We start from the raw sequence: 26,928 nt of genomic DNA, 5'->3' as shown, positions 1-26,928 counted from the left end.
GTGCTTTAGATGCCACTTCAGGAGCAGCATCTCCACTTTAATCAGAATTTGCTTTTCTGGTCCTACGCTTCCAGGGGGTCTGTTTTGGGGGAAGATGCAACACAGTACCAAGAGTGGTTGGAAGGCATTTTACCAGTGCTAGCCCAGATAAATGAATAGTGTGTGTGATAGGAGTTTGCACTTGCTGCAGGTTGAAAATACAGAATATTCATTCTCAGAAAGAACCGAACTTACATCGCTGGCCTTCGGCCCCGGTCTAACGATGCAGGTGTCAAGGGCACCAGCCCCATCCTGAGCTGTGCTGGAGTCTTCTACCTCCTGCACAAGGAAAAATGTTATTTCTGATACTTTTGGGGGCAGGGGACTTCATACCTGTCTGTTAAAGCAGGGGCAGCAGCACACGGGAGCATGTTTCCCCCTTGCTGTTGGCATCCAGTTGCAGAAGTATTTTGTTATGATCTAATAGGTCTTCCTATCTATCATCAGTGACAGCCTCCCTGCAGCCTTGTCCTTAGCAGAAGCCTACATGGCCCTGTGTCTTTTGACTTGATGAAAGTAAAAACCTGTGTCAAATTTTGTGGTTTCTCTAAACTCACGTTCCACATAAATTTAATTCCATATCAACGATGAAGCGAAAGAGAAATAATTATCCTTACCTAGCTAGTTTTATCTTCCAGTCTCCTGCTTTTAAAAGACTCTCACCAATGTTCTGTGCAGAATCAGGGTGGCAATTTTCAGTGTAGGGTGCTTTTAGCCCTCCAGCTCTGTAACTTTATGTGCTGCCAAGGCTCGTTCACCCTCATAGTCCCCTTCTGCTGTCATGTGGCTCTGCTGCTGCCTGCTCTTCCACAGGAGCGAGCACCATCCTGATGCCTTCCTGCAGCGCTGCTGAAAGAGCTGCCATCTGTTTTACTTACTGATTAATCTCTCTTGAGCAAAAGGATGAAGGAGAAAAGACGACAAGGCAGTTAACTGCAGAGACCCAGAACCCCTCCAGGCTAGGACGTGGCAGGGAGAAGAGCAGCCCCTTTCCTTCTCGTGCCTCCTCCCATCCTGCTCCCACCCAAGCATCTCTCCATCCCTGCAGATGAGCCCCGAGGCTCAATGTCTCATGTCCTCCCCAGGTCTCTGAGACTTGCTGTTCACTCAGCTGGAGGTTCCAGCCTTGGTTTCTCCATAGGGATGTCCCTTTGCTAATCAGAGATAACAGCCTTTAGCGTAAGGGCATAAAAACCTGCCTGTGCGTTTCCTTAGCTGACCTGTGGTCTGTGCACCACATGGCCAATGGCATGGTCTGACCCCCTGCTTCCAGCAAGCAGCAACCAGGCTCCCCCTCTGCTTCCTTACGCTCCAGTGTTTCCAAATCAAATTAAGAGAGCAAATGCAGGCAGCCCCGAGGAAAATGATCGCTGGACTATCAAAAAGCAGCCACAGTGCTGCAAATCTATCACGATGGTAGTAGAAATAACAGAGCAAATTCCAGCTGTTATGACCAGGACTGCAAAGTAGTTCCCCCTACAGGCATGTATTTGAGCTTGACTTGTGAGTAAATCCCCATGGGCTGGGTTGGGGGTGTCCATGCTTTGGATGTGTGCAGAGGGTGCGAGTCACGTTACCCAGTGTGTGCCGTCGAACATTTTCAAGTCCAGTGGATCTCCTTGAATCTTCTTATCCAACACAACCAGTGAATGACAGCTCGCCATGGCTCCGCACACAGGTCCCCAGGGCAGAGGAGTGCTGGATGGGAACTTATGGATTTTCTGAAACCTGATTAAAAGCAGCAGGTTAGTGGGACCGCTTACAAGAGGGATGCAGAGGCACAAGTCTTCAGCTGGTACATCCAGGTGCTGCTCTGCTCCACGGAGTAGAGCTGAGCCCAATAACAGCAAGCAACACGCTGTCCTACCCATGCTTCTGATCACAGGTCAGATGCGTTCAGGAGGCCAAAAAGTACCCAGTAATTCATTGGCACAAGTTCAACTTGACACAAAGTAACTGAGACGGTAAAACGCTCAGAGGGGCTGGCACAGGAGTCCTGCTTGAAAATTGCTGTTTGGTATTAGACAAAGAGGACACTATTGGAGAGGAAACAGCTTGCATCAGGGATCTCAAAGAAGTTTGGCAAAGTGCCCTGGGAGATTTGTGAAACTGCAGTATGGGAAGGGGGTGCCTCTGCTCAGGCTGGTGCTGTGCACTCACCGGGGTGGACGAGCACCAGCAGCCCAAATTCTACAACCCCAGGAGCGACGTGGGAGAGCCACAAGGAACCCGACCTTCACTTCCAGCTGTAGATTTTACATCTGCATACCCACAGACACCAGATGCTTGTCCCTCACACCTTCATTTTGAAAATGGGTACCTTGGTTGACTCCTATTTAGTTACACTGAGGCACGCTGTCAAAGATTCATGCCCTGATTTTTTTCTGTGGAAAGCCTTGAGGTTTATTCCATTCTTTGGCCCTGCAGTACAGACCAAACATGTGCGAAGCTGAGCTGGGTGAAAGCTCTATAATTTCATCATGGAAGTTATTTCTCAGAGTCCTCTCTTCTTACACACACATTTTTTCCCTCTAAGAAACCGGCTGGCCAGCAAGCTGTGTTTGCCAGACCAGAACACAGCCCATTACCAGCCATTTAGGCTGGCATATTAAGGAGAAATTTAAATGGATTTTATTTACCTTTGATCACAACTACCATCCCCTGTTACTAACACACACATAGTGAAATGCATCTGGAAGTGAGCAGCATGAGAGCTCGCAGCTCTATTAAAAGGAACAATGAATCTGGGACCTGTTGTCCCTCTGGGCCATCCAAGTCTGCTCTGTTTCCAGCAAATTATACCTTGTCCTCAGCCTGGTCATAATTGGCTTATTAATTAATTAATACTTGAGAGACACCAAGAAACTGCTAAACACCACACAGAACCAACAAACATTTATATCTTATTAAACGAACAATAGGGTATTTTGCAAGTTGAATGAAATTCCTTTACTGTCATTGCCTCACAGTATTCAGCTTAGCTGACAGCTAGTCTTATAACATGTTCAAAAATATGAACATTTAAGAAAGACTAATTATGCAAATAGGCTAATGAGATCAATGCAGACAGCAATAGCTCCTCCTTGCGTTTTGGCAAGCCACCAGCACTGGTTCCCAGCTGGGTGCAGACTGGACATGTCTGCAAAGACAGCATTATGTTTTAATACCTTGCAGAGGGTTTTTTTATTACGTGAATTTATTCTGATATACGGATCCGGTTTTGTTCTGCTGCTCATGTGAGCAGACACTACTTGCAAGGCTACCTCAAAGGAAATCATTCTGTTATTACCATGAACTGTCTGCTTTCAACAGGCTCCAAGCCTGTTCAACGTGCACCTATTCTGTGTGGCCTGCCTGGTGCACTGAAGGGGGGCCAAGAAGAGACCATCCTACGTGCCTGCAGTTTGCTCCCACTGGAAGAGTATTTTATTGGTTGACACTTATTAATCTTTTCTCATTAATTTGGATCAGATAGTAATTTTCTTTCTGTCCTTTGAGGAAGTATTGGGAATGTGATTTTTCTCCTCTCACAATGAATTCATCCTTTCATTCATTATGGCATGATTATCTCTGTGGTGTTGAAGTATCTGATATATTAACAACTACTAATGAAACCTGGGAGTTGATATGAGGTGTGTGATTTGTCCTGGCCACTGCAAAACATTAATATTTTGAGTTTGGTATAACATGCACTGCAGAGCTGAAGTCTGTTATTGTATTACAGTAATGTGAATTAAATAGTATAATTCTGGATATAGTCAAGTTTAATGTTTACATAATGTTTTTTTTTCTTGAGTATTTCAATGGTCTCTGGGCTTGGAATTGAGATGGAGCCTGCCATGGGTTTGAGGCAATCCCTAAGGACACCTGAGCTTTGCAGGTCTGATCTCTGGTCTCACAGATATTTTTTCATGGCATTTACAGAAAGTAGGTAAGATTCGACAGGCACCAAAGTCAGCAACACTCAATTTCAACAGAAGGAGCATTATCCTAACATTTAAATGATGAAAGGTTTATTGACTGGATTAAGAATATTTATTGAACTGTGCTAAGAATGACATAATTGAAAAGCTCTGTGCATATTCTCCAAATCCCCCCAGGGTAATTAAAAGCACTCGTGCTGCTGCTGACTTCTGTTTGCCTTGAATTAGCAGCAACCTTTACAGCTATGCCTGCCACAGCAGCACCCAGATGCCCTCCTTGGAGGGAAGGAGCTAAGCAGGGACACCCTTTGCACTCTGCCTCCCCAAATGCACCCAAACATCTCTTGCTGCATGCTATTTACTGTCTCTGTATCCCGTGCAACTGCCTCCCTCTTAACTAGAACATTTGGGCAGTACATTGACACTGGAGATTAGTTCTTGCTAAAAGAAATCCTTCCTTACCGGCTTCCCTCAGAAGGGATGACACCCCACAGGTCCAGTCCGTCTTCTGTCAGCGTGCCCGTCTAGATTTAAATAAATATCTAGTTACCCTGCTACTGCCCACCCCTTCCTCCTGCACACCCCCAGAGGTCCTTCCCCAGCTCCCAGGCAGGGTAAGGAAAGCCTCCTGCCCACAGCGTGACCCTGCTGCATGGGCACCTGTAAAGGATCTTTCCCTGGGGTTAGACCAGGGTAGATGGGGTGGAAAAAAAAATATCCCATGTTCCTAGCAGCCCCCACCATCTTTCAGTGCCCCAGGAAGCGCCTTACTTTGTCAAAGCAAACAAGGTTGATCTGCCCGCAGATATTAATCCTCTGTGGGCTGATGCAGAAAATCTTGTTTTTCTTCAGCCTCCTTTGGGCATAAACAGTGCCTGTTGTCAAGGCAGCAGGGATAGCGGGAGGCACAGCCACGGTGAGGAGGAGGAGGGCCATAGCCACCACATCTGCCACCGGCTTCTGCGAACAGCGAGAGCAACAGGGGCGATGGGATGGGAACAGCCTCCCTGCCCTGCTACCGTCACTCTCGGGGGGTCCGACCCTCCTGCCCAGGAGCAACGCACCCCAAGCTCTGCCCCTGGGGATGACAGATTTATTCTGCTTTGTTCTGTCCATCTCCTCCTCAGCCTCCACCACCCCCATTTCTGGCATCTGAAAACTGTATTACAGAAGTGAACAATATTCCAAGGATCTTGAGTGACCGAGGGTGTAGAGCTGGCACCTGCAGCACAGAGGCATCCCTCGTACTTACCTTGTGGGACACGAACACACACACGGTGTAGATGAGCCCAAACATGCCAATGACGGAGAGGCCTACAATGAACTTGAAGGCATCTCTGTAGAGTTTGAAGTTCACCGGCTTGGGGTAGAGGATGGATCTCACCAGGTCACCTTTAGCTGTATTGAACCCTGCGTGAAGACATGTGCCATACACTGCGTACATGACATAGCAGTGTTGTACCGCGTCAGTGCTGCTCGAAAACCCGTAACATCGCACAAGCATTAGCCATCAGGTGGCAACAGGCAATTCTTGGGGACAGCAGACCTGTGCTGGACTTGAACTGCAAAGGGAAACCAGCTCTCCTACCAGCCTCTGGGGCTGCCACTTCCCCTCTGCTGGTTAACAAACAATAAAAGAAATACCAGTTTGCAGCACGACGGCTCTCGCTGGCCCTCTACCCGTCGGCTTCACCTGTATGACTTCTGTCCCACAAAAGAGGACGTGTCTCCTATAGTCTTCCATGCTGTGGGTTTTCCAGGGCATCGGACTCTCCACGAGGGGCAAGGGGGTTTTAGTAACTGGAATGCTTTCACCTAAGAACAACAGTGTGCAGCTTCACTTAAAGGGGATTTAAAAGTCTATGGGATTCTGCTTATTAGAAAGTGGCAGCACCCTTTAGGTGCTCAAGCTTGCCTGACTAATTAGCTTGCTTATGTACTTACACATGTGGACTTACGGTGACAGCCATTATAGTTTTAGTTTCAAAGTACATCAGGTGGTTTCTCTGAGCATTTTGTATCAAGGAATGTGGGTCAAATTTTGCCCCTGAGCCAAGTTCATGCCATGTAGTGGCTTGATGTTTAGGTGTAACACTGACCCTCGCGCTCATGCATTGCCTGCTTGAACAGAACTGCTGCAAAATCAGAAGATAAGAAGCTGGCAGCTCATGGCTTAGACAGGTGTACTCTTTGCCGGGTAAAAACCTGGCTGGATGGACGAGCCCAGAGGGTTGTGGTGAATGGAGATAAATCCAGTTGGTGGCCAGTCACAAGTGGTGTTCCCCAGGGCTCAGTTTTGGGGCCAGTTCTCTTTAATATCTTTATCAATGATCTGGACGAGGGGATAGAGTGCACCCTCAGTAAGTTTGTGGATGACACCAAGTTGGGAGGGAGGGTTGATCTGCTCAAGGGTAGGGAGGCTCTACAGAGGGATCGGGACAGGCTGGATCGATGGGCCGAGGCCAATTGTATGAGGTTCAACAAGGCCAAGTGCCGGGTCCTGCACTTGGGTCACAACAACCCCATGCAACGCTACAGGCTTGGGGAAGAGTGGCTGGAAAGCTGCCCAGCAGAAAAAGACCTGGGGGTGCTGGTCAACAGCCGACTGTATATGAGCCAGCAGTGTGCCCAGGTGGCCAAGAAGGTCAACGGCATCCTGGCCTGTATCAGCAATAGTGTGGCCAGCAGGAGCAGGGAAGTGATCGTCCCCCTGTACTGGGCACTGGTGAGGCTGCACCTCGAGTCCTGTGTTCAGTTTTGGGCCCCTCACATCAAGAAAGACATTGAGGTGCTGGAGCGTGTCCAGAGAAGGGCAACGCAGCTGGTGAGGGGCCTGGAGCACAAGTCTTATGAGGAGCAGCTGAGGGAGCTGGGGCTGTCTAGTTTAGAGAAGAGGAGGCTGAGGGGAGACCTTATTGCTCCCTACAACTACCTGAAGGGGTGTTGGTGTGAGGTGGGGGCTGGTCTCTTCTGTCAGGTGGCTGGAGATAGGACGAAATGAAATGGCCTTAAGCTGCGGCAGGGGAGGTTTACATTGGATATTAGAAAAAATTTCTTTACTGAAAGGGTTGTCAGGCATTGGAACAGGCTGCCCAGGGAAGTGGTGGAGTCACCATCCCTGGAGGTGTTCAAAAAGCACATAGACAAGGCACTTCAGGACGTGATTTAGTGGGCATGGTTGATAGTTGGACTCAATGATCTTAAAGGTCTTTTCCAACCTAAATGATTCTATGATTCTAATCCAAAAACTCAGAAAATACATATTCAGTGTATTTGAGTATTTTCACTTTCTACTCCTGACAGTATATTAATCCTACTTGTTTTTAATGTGGATAAGAAATGCATATTACACAATGGCAACGTTCAAAAGCCCAAGACAAGTGTGAATTATTCAAGCCACAGTTTTTCCACCTCCTGCTGCAAACTATTCTAATAAATAGTAAACAATTTGCTGTCAGAATAGATAAAGATATCTCCCTGACAGACAACCTGCACAGGGCCTTAGCATTTCAAACTCCAAGGCTGTACCTGTGAGCATCCCTTCATTCACAATGCAGCTTCCATCAATCAGGACAGCATCACATGGGAGAGAGAGCTTTTTTCCATCTAAAAGAAGCATGTCTCCAGGGACTAAGTAACAAGACTCCAGCTCTTCACAACCTGTAGAACAATACAAAAATGAACTTTATTTGTGCACACATTCTGGGCAATTAAAAAAAAGTCTTAAGGCACATGCAACATCACTAAATTTCATGATTTAAGGCCAGTGTTTCTTAGAAATAATACTGGCTGAAAAACAACAGCGCAAAGATCAGCCCTTGTCTAAATATCTCCCTCCAAGTGGGTGTCTTCAGTTTCATTTGTTTAGTGTCCATAAAACACTCTGACCAAGAAAACCTATCCAAGGCCTTTACATCTCCCATCACCCAAGCAATTGCCCATCTCAACCTCTTTGGGAGACAAAAATAGCTATAACCCCTATTTTATGGGCAAGAAACTGAGATGCAGGAAAGAAAATGCATACATCAGTGGGAGCCATACGTCTAGACTCCTTGAAAGTCGTTCACAAGCTACTTGACAAGATTGTGAAAGTAGCCTATAGCTGAGAGGGGAAGCAGGTCTCGGAAGGCCAGAGTTGTTACCTAGTTGCCTGTTTGTGAAATTAAATTTTCCAAGCTGTTCTCAATTCTTAACACAAATTACTGGGTTCACCTGTATCATTACAGATGCTGCAGATACAGACGATGATGATACAGATGCATCATTACTGCACCGCATAGGCTGTGCCCACACTTCTCACTGCCCTGCCCGCCTCACCTCCCTCTGCCCCATTCTCCCTGCAGCTCGCCCTCTATGTTTCAGCAGTAGAAATCAACAGGAGCTGTGCAATTCCAGATACATTTCAACACATTAGTTAATTATATAGGCTGGTGAGGAAAATGAGACACAGATGACTCACCTTCGCTCTTCGTGCAGACTGTAACCTGGACTTTGTTATGCTCCTCAACGAGGTCATGCAGCTTGGTAGACTGCTGTTGATGGAAAGCAATTGCAGTGTTGAAACACCAATACTCAAGCGAAGCAGTAGGTTACAATTCAGTGAACATGCTAACATCACAGAAACTGAATTCTGCTGAGTTATCCAGGGGAGGTTTCACATCACTTGTTAGAAGTCAGGGTGCGAGTTCATTGAGTTAACCTAGAACAAGCTGCCATGGGAACATGGACCTAATTTTGTTTGCTTCCAGTTCATGCCGCTGTACCTCCCTCAGCCTTCAAGGGGCCATTCCTGCTTTGTGCCAGAGTAAGTCTCCTTAGCTGCAACATTGCTATCTACAGTCCCTTAGTAAAGGGTTTCTTTGTGCTCAACAGATTTACCCTTGCTAGGAGGCTACCAACAGGACAACCAAGTTGTAAAGGCTTTTGTTACAAAACTGCCATTGCAAGAAGAAAAACAGAAATTCTAATTTAGCTGGGTGTCTGCGCTTTGCCAGTTTCTGCAATCTAATTCCGACAATTACATATCCTGAGATAATGATGAAGTCAACTGTCATTGCAAGGCCATTAGAGAGAATGCCTTATCTTGATTTAAAAGTTGCAATTGCAAAAAACTAATCCCCGAGTATGGATTTCTTCATTAGCATTGTTCATGTGAAGATGTCAAGCCAGTTTGAAGAATATCCGGAGGCCCCAAACATTGTAATTCTTCCTGCCAAAATTATCAGTCGCACAATAAAACCAGCCTTGCCAAAGAAAGCTGAACGGACCATATCTGTTCTTCGTGCTCTGCAATACCAGGACAGACAACAACACTTTAAGTACAAAGTTGCGCTCAAAGAGATGCGAGCGCTTGTTTAACATGGGAGTGCTAGTCATCCTACAGATATTAGTCAGAGATACAAAAACGCGATGCGTAGCCAACACACCTGTGCTGGCAAATGCCCCAGCTATTCACAAAGCCTTTGCTGAGATCAGTGTGAGGCAGCAATAAAAGCATGCCCTTGGCAGGGCAGAAGGTGTGCAGGAGTGCCTCGTCAGCACAGCGCACCGGTGAGCACATACTGCCCAAAGTCCCACGAGTCTCGGGGCCTGGGACCTACACGGGGAATGTGCTGTGTGCCTCTACCAGCCCAGGGAAAAGCAGAGTCAATTCGAACAAAAGCCAGCTCCTGGAAGGGCAAGTTATTGTCTCCCCCTGAGCAGCACTTCACAGAGATGTTTGCTATACCACCTTCCCAAGGAACCTTTCAAAGGGCTGAATCTTGCCCTTCCCCAGTAATTCAGTGGAGGAACAATGATTTTAGCAGTGAATTTGGAGGCAATGTGAGCTGTGCCTGGCTCTGAAACAGCACATGAGCATGACAGTCAGGCCAGTGCACCCCAGAGCTGCTGTCCCTTCACCCCTGCCACCACCCCTAATCACATCACACTGTCTGCAGAAACTGTAATTCTCAGTGCTGTCCTCTAATCCTTACATTTTTCCTGAAGACTAAAAAAATATTTACCAGGACTCAGGAATCCACCGTTCATTTTTGCTTTTAAATCTTAACAATACAGAGGAATGCAATACCTAATATCCAGACCTGAGAGAATAAAATGTTGCCTGCCAGACTCCTGTTCCTATCGCTCTTTCCCACCTGTACTTTCATTCACATAGTTTATCTTTTTTCCCTATTATATCCTTTCTCCAAGTGATTTTTTTGCCTTCCCTGTGTATTTAAACTGGGTTCAGAAATCAAGGAAGTGTTTTCCAAATTCCCAGTGAGAGTGTTCTGCAATTCCAGCAGGAAGCACCAGGAACCTCAGCTGACTGCATGAGGATACTCAATGGCAGGCAAACATTGTGTAAGGCTCAGCTCAGCCTATTTGCCTTTGCCATAGAGACTGAAGGCTTCAGGTTTATCACAGGTGAGCGCTTTAGGTCAAAAAGTGAATGAGTTGAGATTATTAGAAAATTCTTCCAAGCAGCTGCATCCATGACAGAAGTGTTGAACAAATTTGAGACATAAAAAGTCATGGGGTTTTTTGCTGTTAAAACCTGTTATTTAGCAAGCCTTAAGAGGAGTGAATCCTCCTGAAATTACAGTAAGAAGCAGACTCACACATATAGTCCACCTTCATAAAGTCTTACAAGCCCCAGGTATCATACTTCAATCTCTTTAATTCTTGGGAAGTTCAAGACCCCCAGGTACGACCCTTTTAACTCTTCTATAGCAATAAATCTGTAGTAATACAGCAGAATACACAGCAATAAAAAATAACCAGAAAGAGCATATAAATAGCTACTTGTGTCTGTGATAGATGAAATTGCTAGCAGAGTGCAGGATGGGGAGCTGGCAGGCTGCACAGCAGACTCACCTGTCTGAGGTCATACACGGTTAAGCCAACAGAAATGATCGACAGGATTATGATGGCCACTGAATACTCAGTGTAGCCTTGGCTCAGCCACAGCGTGAGGGTGAAGGCTTGGAACACGTAGAAGGGGTTTAAAATCTGCAAACGCAAATGTTACACACGTCAGGGGATGGTCATAACATGTCAGGAGAGATCAAGTGTGGGAAAAGGTGAGAACATCTCATTACAGTGTCCAGGAGTCTTAAACGCCAATTTAAAGTGTTGTTTTGCCATCCCAAGGCAGCATTCTTTCATGGCTGTTTTTGAGCATTAATAGCCTCCAGCTCTGAACTTATCAGCTTACATGTAGTTTGTGGTGTTTGTAATTAAAAGCTGTTGCTAACCAGTTACTATTCAGCAGCAACTACGCTGGCAACTTAAAGTCAGACTTAAGGGACTTTAAATCAGTTGGTTTCCCACCATAGCCATCTAACAAAGGTGACCTTAACATTTCTGATTCTAAGTAATTCCTACACACGAGACACTACCCACATGTGGAAAAAAAAAAGGACTGAATTACCTTAAAAGTCTTTAATACTTTGTGATTTCAAAAAAGTCACTATGAATACGATATTTATTTGGAAAAAGAAAAATGGTAAAGAAGAACTAATGGTCTGTGGTGCCATCAGTAATCAGTCTTAGACTACAGCTAAAATGAAGGCTTGATTTCCTCATACTTCATACTTTTAGCTACTCCACATTGTGTCAGCCTTACAAAACCAGTCATCACTCACTTTAATGTGTTATGCTAAAACAGGGCACAAGCCCCACTTAAGTTTGAGAATATAATTTTGGTTATTGTGGTATCTAACTAACAACAAAAGAATTAGATGAAGTTTTTCAGAGCCTGCCACTTGACTGGTCTGAAGGAATGACAGACTTTTCTGTAGAACTGGTATAACTAAAACAGCCACTGAAAGAGCTTTCTGCATAAAGATTGGAACTGAAATGAATTATTCATCTGGCAAATTTGGTCCCTCAATGAAAATTTAATACTTTTTTTGACATTCACTAGGACAGAGACAGACACTAAATCAGGGTGCCAGTCTTCGGACACTGAAGCTGTATCTGGACTGAAATATCACAAGCTTATGAGGACCAGTCTGCCTCCAGGCACCACCATTAATATTTCAAACATGAAGCTTCAGCCTTGGATGGAAGTGCAAAGTTCAAATTAAATAAACTTTTTAGAGTGCTACACTGGAGTTCTCTTCAAAACCATCTCCAGAGGGCACTGAAAGGTTGGTAACATCAAATCCAACCCATTTCAGGAGCCCTGGAGCTTTTCATGTGTTTTGTAGGGTTTCAAACAAACTCTACTTAAAGTTCAGACACATGCTAGCTTCGAGTCCCAGCATTCATAGCTCTTTTCCATTTTAAAGACATTCACGTAGCATCTACAATTCACTAAAGTGAACACAGATGACAAGACAGTATCCTGCATGCAAAGCCTCTGCTTACAGGTTGGCAAAAATGTATGTCCAGCATTTCTATATGCAAACCCAACAAGTAACCATCTATACACGTCTCTCCTCTTATCCACAAGACGTGTTTTGTCCCCTGTAGAGGAAGAACAGTCTTAGCAGTGTGTCCTTATTTATGCATGAAAAAAAATGTCTTGCGTCTATGGCATAGGAGAAAAGGAAGTTACTAGGTGAACAAGGCAATTATAAAATAGGAATTTTGCAAGTGTTTTCCTCCCTTCTAAAGCACACTCCTGATTTAAACTGCAGTTGTGCTCACAAGCAAGCTTGTACAATGCTCTGTGCTACTTTTGGACTACTAAAACAATGCTATTAAAGAGGAACAAGTCTGCCTTAGTTGTATGCATAAAATTTTCACTGCAGATCATTATCAAGAGGCTGCATGAAAAGACAGAGTTACTGATGTGGTTATGGTCAGTCCTAGTAGTTGCAGAAAGCACGAGCACTCCAGGTGCATGTCGCTGCTCAGTCATGAGGCAAGATGTCCCTGTTCATGGCAGATGTTCACTCAGGATTAAGGGCCTACAGCAGAGGAGGAGGACATCAGTCCCCCACACTACTGCTCTCCAAGAAGGGACACAGTCATCATCAGGGAAACATTTAGCTGTCATAAGTATGCAGCACCAAGCATCCTCTTAGCGTCATATTCTTCCCTTTAACCTTCTGCCAGGAATGTGTGCTAATAGCCATAAAGGATGTTCACCAACTTTCCTCCATGGCTTATGCCTATGAAGCATCAATCACCCCATCCCAGCACGCCCAGGTAAAGCCTTCAAAACACTTCAAACCTGTCCCACCAAGTGCCAGTCTGACTTACTGACCTCTTTAAAAAGTAACTTCCAAACAGGACGAATTTCAACTTCGATGGCATTAGGCCCACACACCAGCTGCCTGCAGGAAGGTAGAGAAGAGTTCACCATGTTATAGCTTAGTCATGTAGGATAAGACTTCATGTGGAAAACTGGGCACCCAAATAACATTAACACTTATCTAAAAAGTAAGTCCTGGGGGCACCATATGGCTGAGCAGGGCAAATAAACCTGTCAGGAAGGTAGTGTCTCCGAGACGACTTTACACAGAGGCAGAATATTACTGTTTCCTTGCTGAAAAGATTGTCAGTTTGCTGCTAAACCCTTTGATGAGCTTTCCAGAGGCCTTTTAAGGGGAAAATGGCAAAGACTGACAGTCATGGCTTGCTGTGCCCTGAACCCCAGGTGGAACCAGTGGCGTTTTCCCCAGATGGATATTCAGTCTGTGGCATCACTGAGAAGATAATGAGCTCAATAAAGTGTGAGGGATAATGATTTTGCACCTTTCCAAATGTCACCCACAGAGTTTGCACTGCCTTACTAAGATGAGTAGCAAGAAGCTCACATGAATTTGAAAGGAAGGATTAATAGGTCACACTGTCACAATTAGCTCATACATCTATCTAGTTGTATGTAGACAGTACCTGATCTTCTGTTCTTCCCTTGTGAGGCCAGCTCCAAACTTGTGGTGTATGCTGTGACATGTGTTGCTGTCTTCTAATGATCTAGGGTAACAGGAGAAAGTTCAGACAAGGGAGTCCCCTACCACAAAGGGTTTTGTGACAGGCTGTTGACACTCACCCAACTTTCTTGAATTCTTTTACAGAAAAGTCCCAAATATAACGGATTTTCTGCACCTGGATACATCTGATCTGCAAGACCAAATAGCAAAAATTCATTTGCCATTCAAGGGAAAACCATCTCACTGTTACAGAAATGCTTCCCTGTGTTTTAGGGGAAAACTTGAGCTTATGTAAACAAGATCTGCAGGAAGATGCTGACAGAGCACCCTTGGGAGCCTCCAGGTGCCCCGACTCCTATTTCCACACACCCCCTCCCTGCCATCTTTCTTCTCCATTTTATAGATGACATACCTTTAACTGTGGCTTCATTACAGCTCTGTTTATGACAGAGTCTTTATCAGCTACAAGAGGACCACCTAAATCACTACCAACAGGTAGAGCCAATGTGGACAAATCAATCCAGGTCACTTTCTTCCGGCTGTACCTCTGAAACTCATCCTAGAGAAATAGAGCACAGTTCAGTCATGAGCCCCAAATATTGCCTGTGATAACATTTCCTGTCTCTGGGAAGTATATATGAGATTTCCAGAGAACTACAGTACTGTGACATCATTGCAATCATAGCAAATGTAAGTCCATAGTAACAGGCATGTTGGTATCAGTGTTTTAGTACCAATCAGTAAAGCACTTCGAAGTCACTCTCGCAATCATCTCCATTTGCTTTGGTTCATGCTGCAAAGCAATTTCAGGGAAGATGAAACTAAACCAGAAGATGTGCTTCAATAGCTACTGGGTGGATATTCGGTCTATGGGATCAGACTAGAGCTAGTTGGAAGTAAAAGCTTTCTAAAACACTTCTAGTGCGGACGTTGAGTCCTCAGCAACAGCTACTTTGCTCTACAAAGCTCCTATAATGCTGTGTTACTTGCTATACATCCATAGCCAAAAGCAACTCAGCTTTACTGCTATACATGCCTTTGTCAGACTGTCCTTTAATCAGTTTAGTCTACCGTACCTAGTTACAATGAGCAAGAGATTACTCATTCAGTGGTTTGAGTGCATTTATTTTAGTAATATCATTGCAACGTTGAGCATTAAGTGTCTTAAGCGTTTGCTCTGCTAGAATTACGTTGGGTTTTAATTTACAGTCATGGAGTCTTAGAATATAACTAATGCCTGAAACCCAGATCTCTAAAACCTATCTCCTCAGCATTCCCCAATAACTTTAAAGCAGAAAGGCTACTAACAGCCACAACTTCCGAAGACGATCCCTCCACTGAAGTCAGTTGGCTGCACCCCATGCACATAAAGGAAGGGAAGAGGCAGAGCTGTTTTATGGAACATGTCATTGGCAGAGGGCAGCTGCTGGAGCCTGTGGATGGGCAGCAGCATTGCCTGAAGCCTGCTCCGTGCCCAGCCTTCAGGCAGAGTGGCTGCAGCCTTTTTAGTGTAAATATGGTCTTTTACACAGTATTTCAAACTCTGCAAATAAAAATGCTTGGTCCTCTGAAGCTTGACTCGCCCCTGCCGCTCCACTTCCAAAGTGGAAGGTGTTATTAACCTGCTACATCGTGCAGACAAAGACAGACTGGCTGCCCTATCTGTGAAAACAATAGGATCTGCAAATAACAATCATCGGCTACGAGGGTTCACCTACTGTTGTTCTGAGCAGAACAATGTCCGCTTCTTCCAAGCTGCAGCGGGTGCAGTTTGCCCACACATCCCACTCTGGCTTCCAGTAGAAGAGCAGCAGCAGAGCCCCACAGGACAAGATGTATCCAGCAATGCACAAGGCCTTTCGGCAGCCTTGAGTTTTGTAGCCAAAAATCTCCTGAACAGCAAAGAGAAAGCATTCTTTGTTAACAAGTTTGACCCTGGTCTTTGTTCATCAGGAAACACAAGCTTATTGAAAAGAAAGGCTGGTGACTGAAGCCTTACCTCATAACTGCCCAAGGTCATTTTTGGAAATGAGAGTTTGCTGATTGATGTGACATAGTTAAGAATACAGCAGAGCTGCTGAAAGGAGGATGCTGCTGGGCTGCTGCCGGCAGAGGAGCGTTCTCAAATCAGCTCTCCCAGGATTAACGAAGAATTAACTCCAGTCTGGAGTTTTTACCATCAAGACTGCAGCTGACCCTTCATGGTAACAGTTCTCTAACTGCAGTGCTAGCACCAAACAGCCCTGCCTGCCACCGAGGATGTCTCCATGCGAACATAGTGCTGACTGCTGAAATCTACCTCGCAGCAGGGACACAGAATCTGCCTCAGGGAAGGAAAGCTGCCAAGCCCCAAGGAACACCTCCCAGGTACCAGGTACCATGCCTATTGGTGTGTTATCTTTCACCATGTACACCTTATCTTGAAAACAAATATGGAAGGGCTCTTTTTGCTCTGTACACTCTCTTCCTCCAACTTATTCCCCAAGTTGTCTGTCATCTTCCCTACTTGCCCTTTCATTTTGATGGCCCAGTAGTCATCTATTCAGTGATGCTCCATTGCCTGTGAAGATCGTTAAGTTCATAGCTTTAGTTTTTCCACTTGAGAAGAACTCTGGATTTTTGTACCCTTTGGTTTGCTTTAAACCTACCCATGGGCTAACAATAACTTCAATGCCTGTAGCATAACTGGATCATTCCCTACACGCTTGGTGCTTTCCCAGCCCTCTCAGCACCCAGCAGGGCATGAGGGAAGGGGGGAGAAGCTCCATCCACAGCTGGTAGCTCACAGCACCCAGGGATGCCAACCCTTTGTCACTCACATCCAGCCTGGCCACAGCTCTCACAGCACTGAGACAGCAGCCGTGGTAGGTGCCACCCTGGCCCTGCCACCCTACACCCACCCACCCCCTCAGCAGCCGTGTGAGTGTCCCTTTCTGCTTCCCCATAGGCATCAAGGCAGGAACCCAGGCAGCCCCCACCACGGGCCTCATGTTGTGCCATCCGTGCTATGGTAGATTGTATAAAAGTTTATTTGGAAAAAGAATTTTGTTTTAAGGCTGAAATGAAAACTCAGTAAAAGACATTTAATTTTTTGTGTTGCACCCACTGCTGAAAAAAAACCAAAACCCAAACAAAACAACGCAACCCGCCCCACACCACCCCTCGACAATTGTTTTTCATCAGGTATCTCCATTCCAGCTGCCGTGATCCATTTGTTTCCCTATATAGGGCACTTCCCAGACACTTCTCAGCTTTCTTCCCGCTCCAAAAAGCCCAGCTCCAGGCAATCCCTGCAACTTTTCCCTAGGGCTGATGACGAGGGACAAGGGCAGGAGAGCGCAGTTGCTCAGGAGCAAGCGGCAGCAGTGGCACCAGAAGCAAAAGCGGCTGCGGTGCTGCCCTGCCCGAACCTGGCCCCTCGCCCCCGCACCAGCACCCACGCTGCCTGCCGCCCACTGCTCGTGGGTGCTGCAGGACAGGCCTGTGCAAGGAGCTGCAGGAGCAATGGCGGAGGTGAGATACCTAACCCTGACCACATAACAGTTACCCACCCACCGGGCAGCACCTGCCCCTGGGGAGGTATCAAGTGACCCTGCAGACGTGGGCAGAGGTAGGAAGTAAAAGGAAAGGGTTTTGTATGTCTGCTTGGGACTACACTGAATGTTTTTCCAGAATAGCTTGCCAGCTAAAGTACACAATGCCATGGGATAGTGTAACCTATTGACGTGGCTTACACAGTTGAGAGGAGGGGGAGGAAATGGTGGTTTAAATTATAAACAAGAAGAATAAAAATGAGGAAGTCCCACATCTGGAATATATGACAAAGAAATGCCGGAAGGATAACTGGTGCTTTACAGGAAAGAGTTTGCAACAAAGCAGTGCTCCTAGGAGAGGGCTTCTACAGAAAATTGTACTGGTTCAACTTCAAATAAAATTTTCAAGTGATTTAAAGGCAGTGGAGTAAGCACCTATTTAGTTTAAGAGAGCCATTAACTTGATTTATCTGAACTCTGATCATAATCAACATAAACTAAGCTGAAATCAATGCAGCTTAACTGAAATAAAGACAATCATGCAGCCCTTATACCAGGTTAGCAAAATCCATTTCAAACCAGCTCTGTAGCTTTTAGATGTGCAGCCCTACTGTATACAAAATATTACTCCCATGGAGGCCACAGAAGTTTAAATCAATAAATACAAATGCTGTTTTCAGGGTGGGAGGACAAACCACAGCATCCACAAACAAGGAAATTCAAGGAGATTTTCATTGGCTTGCCTTTTCATAGCAGGGTTTTTATAAATACACTCCAGATGCAGGCCTGGAAAACAAGCAGCCTGTTATGGGGGTGGCTGGAATGACAGGAGGTGCGTGGGACCACAACTCATCCATCACCCCAAAGGGACTGGAGAGGATCAAATCCGCAGCCAAAAGTGGAGGGAAGGCTGGGGAAGAGCTGCGGTGTCAGGGCTGGGTGAGTGCAAGGCCGGGAGTCACCCACCGAGAGCATTCGGGGGTTTCTAGCAGGAGCCGAACACCGGCTGTTGCCAGCAAGTGGGGCTCTAGCGTACAGCTGTATGTTAAGCACAGCAACTGAGGAACCCAAAAACGCATTAGCTGTGATGGAAGATAATTAATAGAAGTACACTGTACATGTCTAAAAGGGATGGTTTAAATAAGCGGAGTTGTGCTGTGACCTCCTGACACCCGGGGTGCTGGGGACGTGCCCCTTCCTGGAGGCTGCAGGACCCCAGCACAGCTGGGTCATGCCAGGTCCTCACCCCTGTGCCAACTCGGGGCCAGGCAGGAGCCCGAGTGCCCCGGGCCAGCAGGGTGGCCTTGGCTGGTCCCGTCAGTCCCCATACAGCTGCAACACATGGCCGATCAACTGCATCGCTCTGCACAAGAGAGGAGGTACAAAGGCAGTCGGTGTTAGCGCACAGCCTGTTCTCAGAGAATACACACGGCATTCACAGAGTGCTTAGGAAACAGCACTGAAAGCCAGAGCTGAGGGAACCCATGTTCGTGGCTGATTTACCCCACTGAGCCTGTCTGCAGTAAGAAAAGTTTTCCAGGAAGTGCAATACCTGGAAGCAAGGCTGCTCCGGCAAACAGGACTTTAGGAAGACGGATTCGATAAAACACTACTGTCCTGGTTTCAGCTGGGATAGAGTTGACTGTCTTCCTAGTAGCTGGTACAGTGCTATGTTTTGAGTTCAGTATGTGAAGAATGTTGGTAACACTGATGTTTTCAGTTGTTGCTAACTAGTGTTCAGACTAATGTCAAGGATTTTTCAGCTTCTCATGCCCAGCCAGCGAGAAAGCTGGAGGGGGACAAGAAGTTGACACAGGACACAGCCAGGGCAGCTGACCCAAAGTGACCAATGGGGAAATTCCATACCATGGGACGTCCCATCTAGTTTAGGAACTGGGAGGTGGGGGCGGGGAATCGCCACTCAGGGACTAGCTGGGTGTCGATCTGCAGGTGGTGGGCAATTGCACTGCACATCATTTGTACATTCCAATCCTTTCATTATTGCTATTGTCATTTTATTAGTGTTATCATTATTAGTTTCTTCTTTTCTGTTCTATTAAACCGTTCTTATCTCAACCCACGGGTTTTGCTTCTTTTCCCGATCTTCTCCTCCATCCCACTGCAGGGGGGGAGTGAGTGAGCAGCTGCATGGTGCTTATTTGCTGGCTGGGGTTAAACCATGACAACTACTCAGCCTGACACAAGGCAGGCTGTATCAGCTGCATCAGGGACAGAGCCAGGGCCCTCCTCTGCCAGCAGGGTTGCAGCCACAAGCTGGATGGGGCAAGAGAGGCGTCTCCTGGAAGCGGGTACAGCTCATCTGGGGTGCACAGACTCCCAGCTAAAAGGCTGCTTGTGGCAACAGCCTCACTCCACCCATCCATCCACCCTGGCCCTCCATCCTCATCGGGGAGTTGGCATCCCCATTGCTTCTTATGCAAGTAGAGGCAGGCATTGAGGGCCATATCCACACATCAGCTAGTGACCCGCTGAAGAACACTGCCTGTAGCAATCAGCATGACACAGATGATCCCTAGCTGACCCCTTACCTGTCTCCCACAGCAGATTTTTCATTTTGTGCTGGATCCAGGCTGCTGCAACTGGCCTAAGCATCCTAGTCTAAAACAAGCTTACCTGAGCACCAGCCAAATCCCAGCAGGAATTTACTGAAGGCAACCAGGAAAGCTGAAGCCCCACCGCTATTAGTAGCCCTGCAAGCAATCCTGATACAGAGGTGCAGGTGTGCTCTGTGGGGCAGGATCTCTCCCACCTGTGCATGCCCTGAGCACCTGCATCCCCATAATGGAGGCACCTTCTCAGTCCCCAAGGCTGGGCAGTGACACTGGAGATGCTGGGAAGCACCCGCTAGCAGCCTCTGCTTGCAGAGGACAGAGACTCCTGTCCTAGGGGAGCATGCTGCTGTGCTTCCAGTGCATGCAGCACATACATCTCTCTAGCAAATACAGGAGTGACAGGACTGTATTTTACACCTGTACAGAGGCATCTACTTCTGTGCCCACTCTGTGCACTGGAAATATCTGGATTTCATCTGTTCCTTGCACAGAAAGCCGGAGGAGAAAGTCTTACTCCCACCCTCACCACACTCTATGTAATCACTCCATGTTAGCAGGGAAAGGAAGAGTTTCCAACTCATTGTGTTTGCAAAGCACTTACTTAGCACAGCCCTTCCAGGCTGCTGCACATAATCAATAATCAATCACAATCAAAGACAGAGAGTAGATTCAATTAACATTAATTTAAAAACCTTGTAAAGACAGAGCAGCTCCATAAAAGCTGCCGTAGAAGACCAAGAAACAAGGGATTCCTGCCATGAGAGCCATGGTAGACTTTGGTCATCTGCCCAATCTTCCTAGACCTGGTAAGCAGCAGACCCTTACATTTCAGGAAAAGTGATTTAATCCCTACTTCAGCCAATTGTCCATCATAAAACTCATTTGTAAGCACTTTCCCTATGACTTGCTTTTTGATACAAGATGAGCCAGTAAGGGAAAGTGTACCCATCAGTAGAGATTCTCACAATTAGGATGGAAAAGACAGTGGGGAAAGGGATGCTGCTCCCTGGCCAGATGACTTCTGGTAGACAAAGAGGTCTCTTCCATGTTTTGTGCCTCTGGACTTAAGTAGTATGTTCCTCATTTAGCCCTTACTTTGCAAAAATCAATCTCAAAAAGTCAGCAAGGGCTAATCCAGGTTTCTGCCTTCACAGTGCCCAAATGGGGAGTGAAGGTGAAGAAGTGGAGGCATATCCAATATGGGCATGTGGGAAAAGAGGTGCATAAGGAAACCAAAGCCCAGCGCTGTTCCCCATTCCTTACCAGCTCATTTTCTTCATCCTTGTTGAGAAGCACACAATGATCCTTCCAAAACTTTTCCTCCATCTGACCACGTTGTTTTCAGTCCTGGATGTTCTTTTTGGTGGGGTCAAGCAATGTTGAGCACAGTTACTGACTTGAACTCAGGCCAGTGTTAAAGCTACTCTCAGCATGGTCCTGTCTGCTGCCTTTGAAAGTCTCACAGCGCACAGGCTTCTTATTAGACTCCCAGGAGAGGGAGGAAAATCCACCCTCACGTGTAAAGACCTTAAATGCCTGGCTTATGCAAGGTGTGTGTTTGCCTCCTGGCTTTGCTGCATTTGCCAGGGTGGGGCTGGCTGGAGCAGATCTCTGGTGGCCAAGGGAGGGAGGACGCCTGCGGTCCTGTGCCAGAGAGATGGCTCTGCGCAGGGGTCTGAGGGAAATTGGGGCACATGGTAAGGAGAAGTGTGGGAGAGTGCCACAGACCCGTGCAGAGCTGACCCCAGAGCAGCCATCCTAGTGCCAGGAACCACCTCCAGCGTGTCACAGAGAAGCATCTGCTTTGGGGAGATCACGGTGTTCGGGCCTGGGCTTGGTTTTGGCACAGTGGAGGTGCATGATGGAGCAGTAGTTTTCAGGTGTGGATCTGGTCTGACCTTCCCCAGTAGCTCTGGGCATCACCTCAAACATGAGCTTTGGTTCAAATTCTGCCTGAGTTAGAAGGAAAGAGCAACACGGCTGGATGACTCCTTTGGAGAAGCCCAGCTGGGCAACACAGGACCCTTGAACAGCATGCAGCGTGAACACCTGCAAAGCAGGGAGAGATGGGGTCTCCAACCAGTCCCCCTGGCAGGGACAGCAGCGGCAGGCAGGCTTGGGAGCCCCACTGTGCATCTTCCAGACTCTTGTGTCCCGGCTCTCAGTGTTGTCAGAGACATTTTTCAGGCATTAACCTGAAATTGCTCTGTCTCCTCCATTTCTTCTTCTGTCACAAAGTCTGAAAACCATTTATCCAGGCAGGAAAAATGTGCTGCATTATAGTCCTGGAATAAAGTACATGGAGACAATGTCTCCGAGTTTGCTCAGACCCTTTTTGGTTCAGCCACAGAGAAGCAATTCTCTATCGCTGATGAGAAGAGGGGATTTAAACTCCATAGACACAGTCTTCGCACACAGTGTATTTCCCCTGTGATGGCAAAACAGGAATTCTTCTAAATTCTCCTTCCCCCAGGTGGGAGAGAGAATGATACCCAGGGAATGCAGTGCAACATGTCTGGAGTCTTTTAAGTCTCCCTCAATCTGCAGCTCCATTCTGGAAAGAGCTCCAATAACTGAGAGACCTTTCACTAGGCAGAATACTAAGGAAAAAAAAGCGTTTATCAATGTTTCTTCTCTTTGAAACAGAGCAAGGAGAGGCTACGCAAGGAGAGGCTACAGCTTTCTAGGGCTGACCCTAGAAAGACCAAAGAGCAATTGTCACTTTGCTGCACCCTGAATCTACATGGGGCTGGCTCTGCATAGTCCAACCAGATCCATCTTTGGGGGGTTCTGCCAGCTGTAGTTGTGTCCATGAAACAGCAAAGATGGACCAAACACTGAAGAATCCTGAAAAATCAGGGAGGTGGTGCAAAAATAAGTATTTTTCTTTTTTTAAAATCATTGTCATTTTGAACTACCTAAAGCCTGAATTGAATCAGATTTCAACGAAAATGAACAGTGCTCCTTTGTCTCTACCTCTCCTCTGTGAAGGCATCCCTAAGCTTGTCGACCACACTGTTCTGCACATAAGCCACTGTCATGCAACTCCCTGGATGTGATGTACTTGCAAACATTCCACTCCCTGGTTTTCAGAAGCAGTGCCCATTTCTAAGGGTCTTGTACCTGGCCCTTACACAAAGTCCAGCTGTGTCCTTTGTGGACATTCTTGTGGCAAAAGGCTTGTACACAAAGATATAAAGTGCAATCCACTGTAAGTAGGTGACTGCCTACTACCAACCAACGCCTCCTGTAACTCTCCAGGGGAAGGAAACTCAAGAGACGTATCATTACCTGGGTGGTGCTACTAGTTGTCTCTATTTTGATCATCCAGGGTGAGGTGCATTTCATTTACAGGCATATGACCTCCAGTCTCCGGACCTGAGTCTCAGCAGGATGCCCACCACTACCACCACAGCCTAAGCTTGCAAAGTGCTCCCCAAACCGTGTGGGACGCCTCCAGCCCCAGTCCACCAAGCTGTGGAGCCAGCACCTGAAAAGGCAAAAAAGGACTCGGGGAATTACAGGCCAGTCAACTCAACTCGCATACAGAGACAGATGTGAGAGAAAATTCTTAAGCAGTCAGTTTGTAAGTACCTAGGGGATAATAAAGTGATAAGGAGCAACTAACATGAATCTGTCACAGGAAGATCCTATCAAACCAATCTCATTTCCTCCCTGACAGGGAGATGCTCCAGGGAACAAGAGAGAAGCAGCTAATGTGGCACATTTAGGCTTTTGACAGAGCTCCCCATGAGATACTAAGACACTGAGAAATAGGATTCCTTTACGACGGGCTGAAGAGTTGAACCCCAAGTAGGTGTCAGTGGTTTGCTGTCCATCCCGGGGGACCCAAAATATTAATGTTTTAGTTAGCAGCTTGGATAACAGGATGGAGAAGACAACTGAAAGGTGTTCATGACACTGAGCTGATGGAAGCACCTGCTTTAGAGGAAAGAAACAATGCAGTATGATTTTAGGATGCTGGCCTAATAGTCTGAAATGACTATGAAATTCAGTAAAATGCTGCACTTAGCAGCTGGAGGAAACAAATACAAAATGGGGAGGTAGTGACCAAGCAGGTGTATGACAGAGAAGGACACGCAGCTAACTGCAGGTTGAGTTTCCTCTTGCCAAAAATGTGACGGTCATTCTGAGCCACAGTAGCAGAAGGCTGGTGGGATCTGTAAGATGGGAGGAAACTATTCCACTTGACTCGGTGTTAGCAAGTCCTTGGCTGGAGTTCAGGCTCTAGGAAGGTGTGACCTAAACGGCAAGAGATGGGAAGTTTGGAAAATATGACCCATGAGGAAAACTTGGATTACTGAGTTTGTTTAAACTAGAAAAGAGAAGGCTGAAGGGAAACATAGTAACTCTTACAATACACAAAAGAAGACAGTCAACTATTATTTTTCGCCTATTCTTATTAGAGACAAGGGGAAATCAGACTAATTTCTTGTTAGATTAAGCAATGAGATTTTCAGAGTTCGTTTAGATATTCAGGAAGATTTTCTAACTTAAAGGATAGTAAAATACTCAAACAGGCTACCTAGGGCAGGGGGATATTTTGTACAATAGAAGGTTTTAAGGAAAAGCAGGACATAATTTGCCAAGGATGATCTAAGGATAGGAAGATCTTGCCTCAGAGCAGATAGATGGACAAAATAACCATGTCAGGTCCCCACCAGCCTCATGATCCTGTGATTTCTGCAGGAATCCCTGTCCAAGCTCAGTAAAGCACAGCCCGGACCTTAATTGCAGTGGGGCAATGGTTCTCTGTGAATTTAGATTCAGGTAACCTTATTTAGCAGGACCATGCCATTTATTCCCAGGACCAACCAGTCTGCAATGAGACACCTGCACAGCAGTGTTCACCAGGTCTTACATTTCTGAAGTCCCATCTGTATTTTGTTTTGTGTATTTTCTACTGGTTTTGTATTTCTCCTGATGTTCCCATGATTCTGCCCTCCTCTTTCTCCTTCCCTGGGCTCTGATCAGGTTTATTCCTAGCATTGGTGAGTGTCTGATACCAAGTTATTAAAAAAAACTTAGCTGTATTGAACAGCTGAACAAAGCTGTTGAAAAGAAAAGCTGTGCTTTATTTCAAACCCTTTGTCCCAGTCTCCAACTGCTATCAGTTACCAGGTGGATCTCTTACCCTGAGTGTCCTTGCTCTACCTCTACCTGCTGTGCCCTAGCCATCTCACAGGTTGGGTTATCTGGAAGCAGTCCTACCAGATGCCCGAGATTGACATTTTTGAAGCTTGTAAACAGACCACAGGTTTAATGACTGCATTCTTCACCTAATCTGCAGGCAGGGGAGCCAAGAAGGTAAGTTTACTTAAAAGTCATTGTCATGGTTTAACCCCAGCCTGCAACTAAGCACCACGCAGCTGCTCACTCACCTCCCTCGCAGTGGCATGGGGGAGAGAATCAGAAGGGTAAAAGTGAGAAAACTCATGGGCTGAGATAAAGACAGTTTCATAGGTAAAGCAAAAGTCAGGCACGCACAAGCAAAGCAAACCAAGGAATTCATTCCCCACTTCCCATGGGCAGGAAGGTGTTCAGCCATTTCCAGGAAAGCAGGGCTCCGCCACCTGTAATGGTTACTTGGAAAGACAAATGCCATCACTCCGAACGTCCCTCCCTTCCTTCTTCTTCCCCCAGCTTTATATACTGAACATGACGCCATACGGTCTGGACCATCCCTTGGGTCAGTCGGGGTCAGCTGTCCCGGCTGTGTCCCCTCCCAACTCCTTGTGCCCCCCCAGCCTGCTCGCTGCTGGGGTGGGGGGAGAAGCAGAAAAGGCCTCGGCTCTGTGTGAGCACTGCTCAGCAATAACGAAAGCATCCCTCTGTTATCAACGCTGTTATCAGCACAAATCTGAAACATAGCCCCACACTAGCTACTGTGAAGAAAATTAACTCTATCCCAGGAAAACCAGCACAGTCATCCAGGTTTGTCCTGATCTCTTAAGAAGCGTGGATGAGACATGTTGGTAAGGACAATGAACTTGCCAGTAACAGCCAAAAAATGGTTCAACACTTGCTGGGTATCTGTGGGCACAGTGCACAGTTCAGGTATCAGAGGTGGTGTAGCTGTACCACCACAACACCCTCTGTGTGCTAGTCCAGCATCCTGGAGAGGACAGTGGGTCAGTCCATGCAGGACACTGTTCTTACAGGGCCAGATGCCTCCAGCACTGGGCTAACTCACTCCTGGTAAGCTCAGGGGAAGCGTGCTGCTGTCTGCAGTGGAGAAGTGTGCTGCTGTGTGCGGTACCCCCTTCAGCCGTGCACACATGGGGAAGAAAGAGCTGGAGAATTGCTTTAAAACATGCTGCCCACCAGCAAAGAAAACAAAACATTAGGACCTTCATGCAGATGGGCTGAAGGTTGTCAGGGGGCACAGCATGGTACTTTGTCTTGAGGAAAATGGATGGATAAAGGCATCTCACAATCGCTGCTGGCTCCTTGCCCCTTCCCCCAGGTCTGTTCACCTGGCACAAGCACCCACTGTTCTGAGCCTCTTGGCTTACCAGGACAGACTGTTTTGGCCTCTCCACAAGAGAACAACCAAGAGAAACGTGAATCACAGCCTGCCTGAAAGCCTTTCTCTCCTCCTTTCCATAGCACTGCCCAGAGCAGTGATAGCGGGACTTGCTTTCCAGGAAGACCCTGTTGTCCCCATTGCCATGCTCCCAAAGAAACAAAGGAGCCTGAGCTGCTGCCAGGGTGATGCTGACTGGGAGGAGAGGGCTGGCAGGTAGTGCTGCAGAGCTCAGCCCGGGTGAAGCCCTCAGCATCAGCGTGCACCCACAGGGCTGTGTGTTATCCTGGGGAACATGGTGAGACACATCCAAGGCAGCATCGCCGAGGGGCTCTTCGAGATCTGGACATTTTGTGTGCAATTCCTGCAGCTGGAGCCGAAACACATGCTGCCTTGCCTAAGTACCTTGGCTGTATATTTCTATTAGTTATCTTACCTACGTAC

The 26,928-nt window shown here is 46.8% G+C and overlaps 1 protein-coding gene across 6 annotated transcripts in view; it reads right to left on the bottom strand.

Moving 5' to 3' along the window:
- Nucleotides 1–22,498, bottom strand: part of LOC104313332 (probable cation-transporting ATPase 13A5) — a 38,595-nt gene extending 16,097 nt beyond the window's left edge. The window contains exons 1-15 of one of the 6 annotated variants that reach the window (XM_069792387.1): nucleotides 21,201–22,498; nucleotides 15,550–15,723; nucleotides 14,244–14,390; nucleotides 13,951–14,021; nucleotides 13,794–13,874; nucleotides 13,162–13,231; nucleotides 10,821–10,955; nucleotides 8,422–8,494; nucleotides 7,491–7,622; nucleotides 5,607–5,777; nucleotides 5,215–5,372; nucleotides 4,734–4,922; nucleotides 4,425–4,486; nucleotides 1,617–1,767; nucleotides 235–318 (exon numbers count right to left, since the gene is read on the bottom strand). In XM_069792387.1, the coding sequence (XP_069648488.1) occupies nucleotides 235–318; nucleotides 1,617–1,767; nucleotides 4,425–4,486; nucleotides 4,734–4,922; nucleotides 5,215–5,372; nucleotides 5,607–5,777; nucleotides 7,491–7,622; nucleotides 8,422–8,494; nucleotides 10,821–10,955; nucleotides 13,162–13,231; nucleotides 13,794–13,874; nucleotides 13,951–14,021; nucleotides 14,244–14,390; nucleotides 15,550–15,723; nucleotides 21,201–21,263 (1,761 nt within the window). In that variant the 5' untranslated portion in view covers nucleotides 21,264–22,498. Of the gene's footprint in view, nucleotides 1–234; nucleotides 319–1,616; nucleotides 1,768–4,424; nucleotides 4,487–4,733; nucleotides 4,923–5,214; nucleotides 5,373–5,606; nucleotides 5,778–7,490; nucleotides 7,623–8,421; nucleotides 8,495–10,820; nucleotides 10,956–12,317; nucleotides 12,417–13,157; nucleotides 13,232–13,793; nucleotides 13,875–13,950; nucleotides 14,022–14,243; nucleotides 14,391–15,549; nucleotides 15,724–21,200 lie in introns of those variants that run through there. The other 5 variants (XM_069792386.1, XM_069792389.1, XM_069792384.1 and 2 more) reach the window with 5 other exon arrangements.
- Nucleotides 22,499–26,928: the final 4,430 nt, after the last annotated feature.

The sequence above is a fragment of the Haliaeetus albicilla genome, chromosome 9 (genome assembly GCF_947461875.1).
Source record: "Haliaeetus albicilla chromosome 9, bHalAlb1.1, whole genome shotgun sequence".
In the NCBI taxonomy this organism is placed as follows: domain Eukaryota; kingdom Metazoa; phylum Chordata; class Aves; order Accipitriformes; family Accipitridae; genus Haliaeetus; species Haliaeetus albicilla.
Note: the sequence above shows the minus strand (reverse complement) of the source record. Positions and strands in the feature narration are given on the sequence as shown.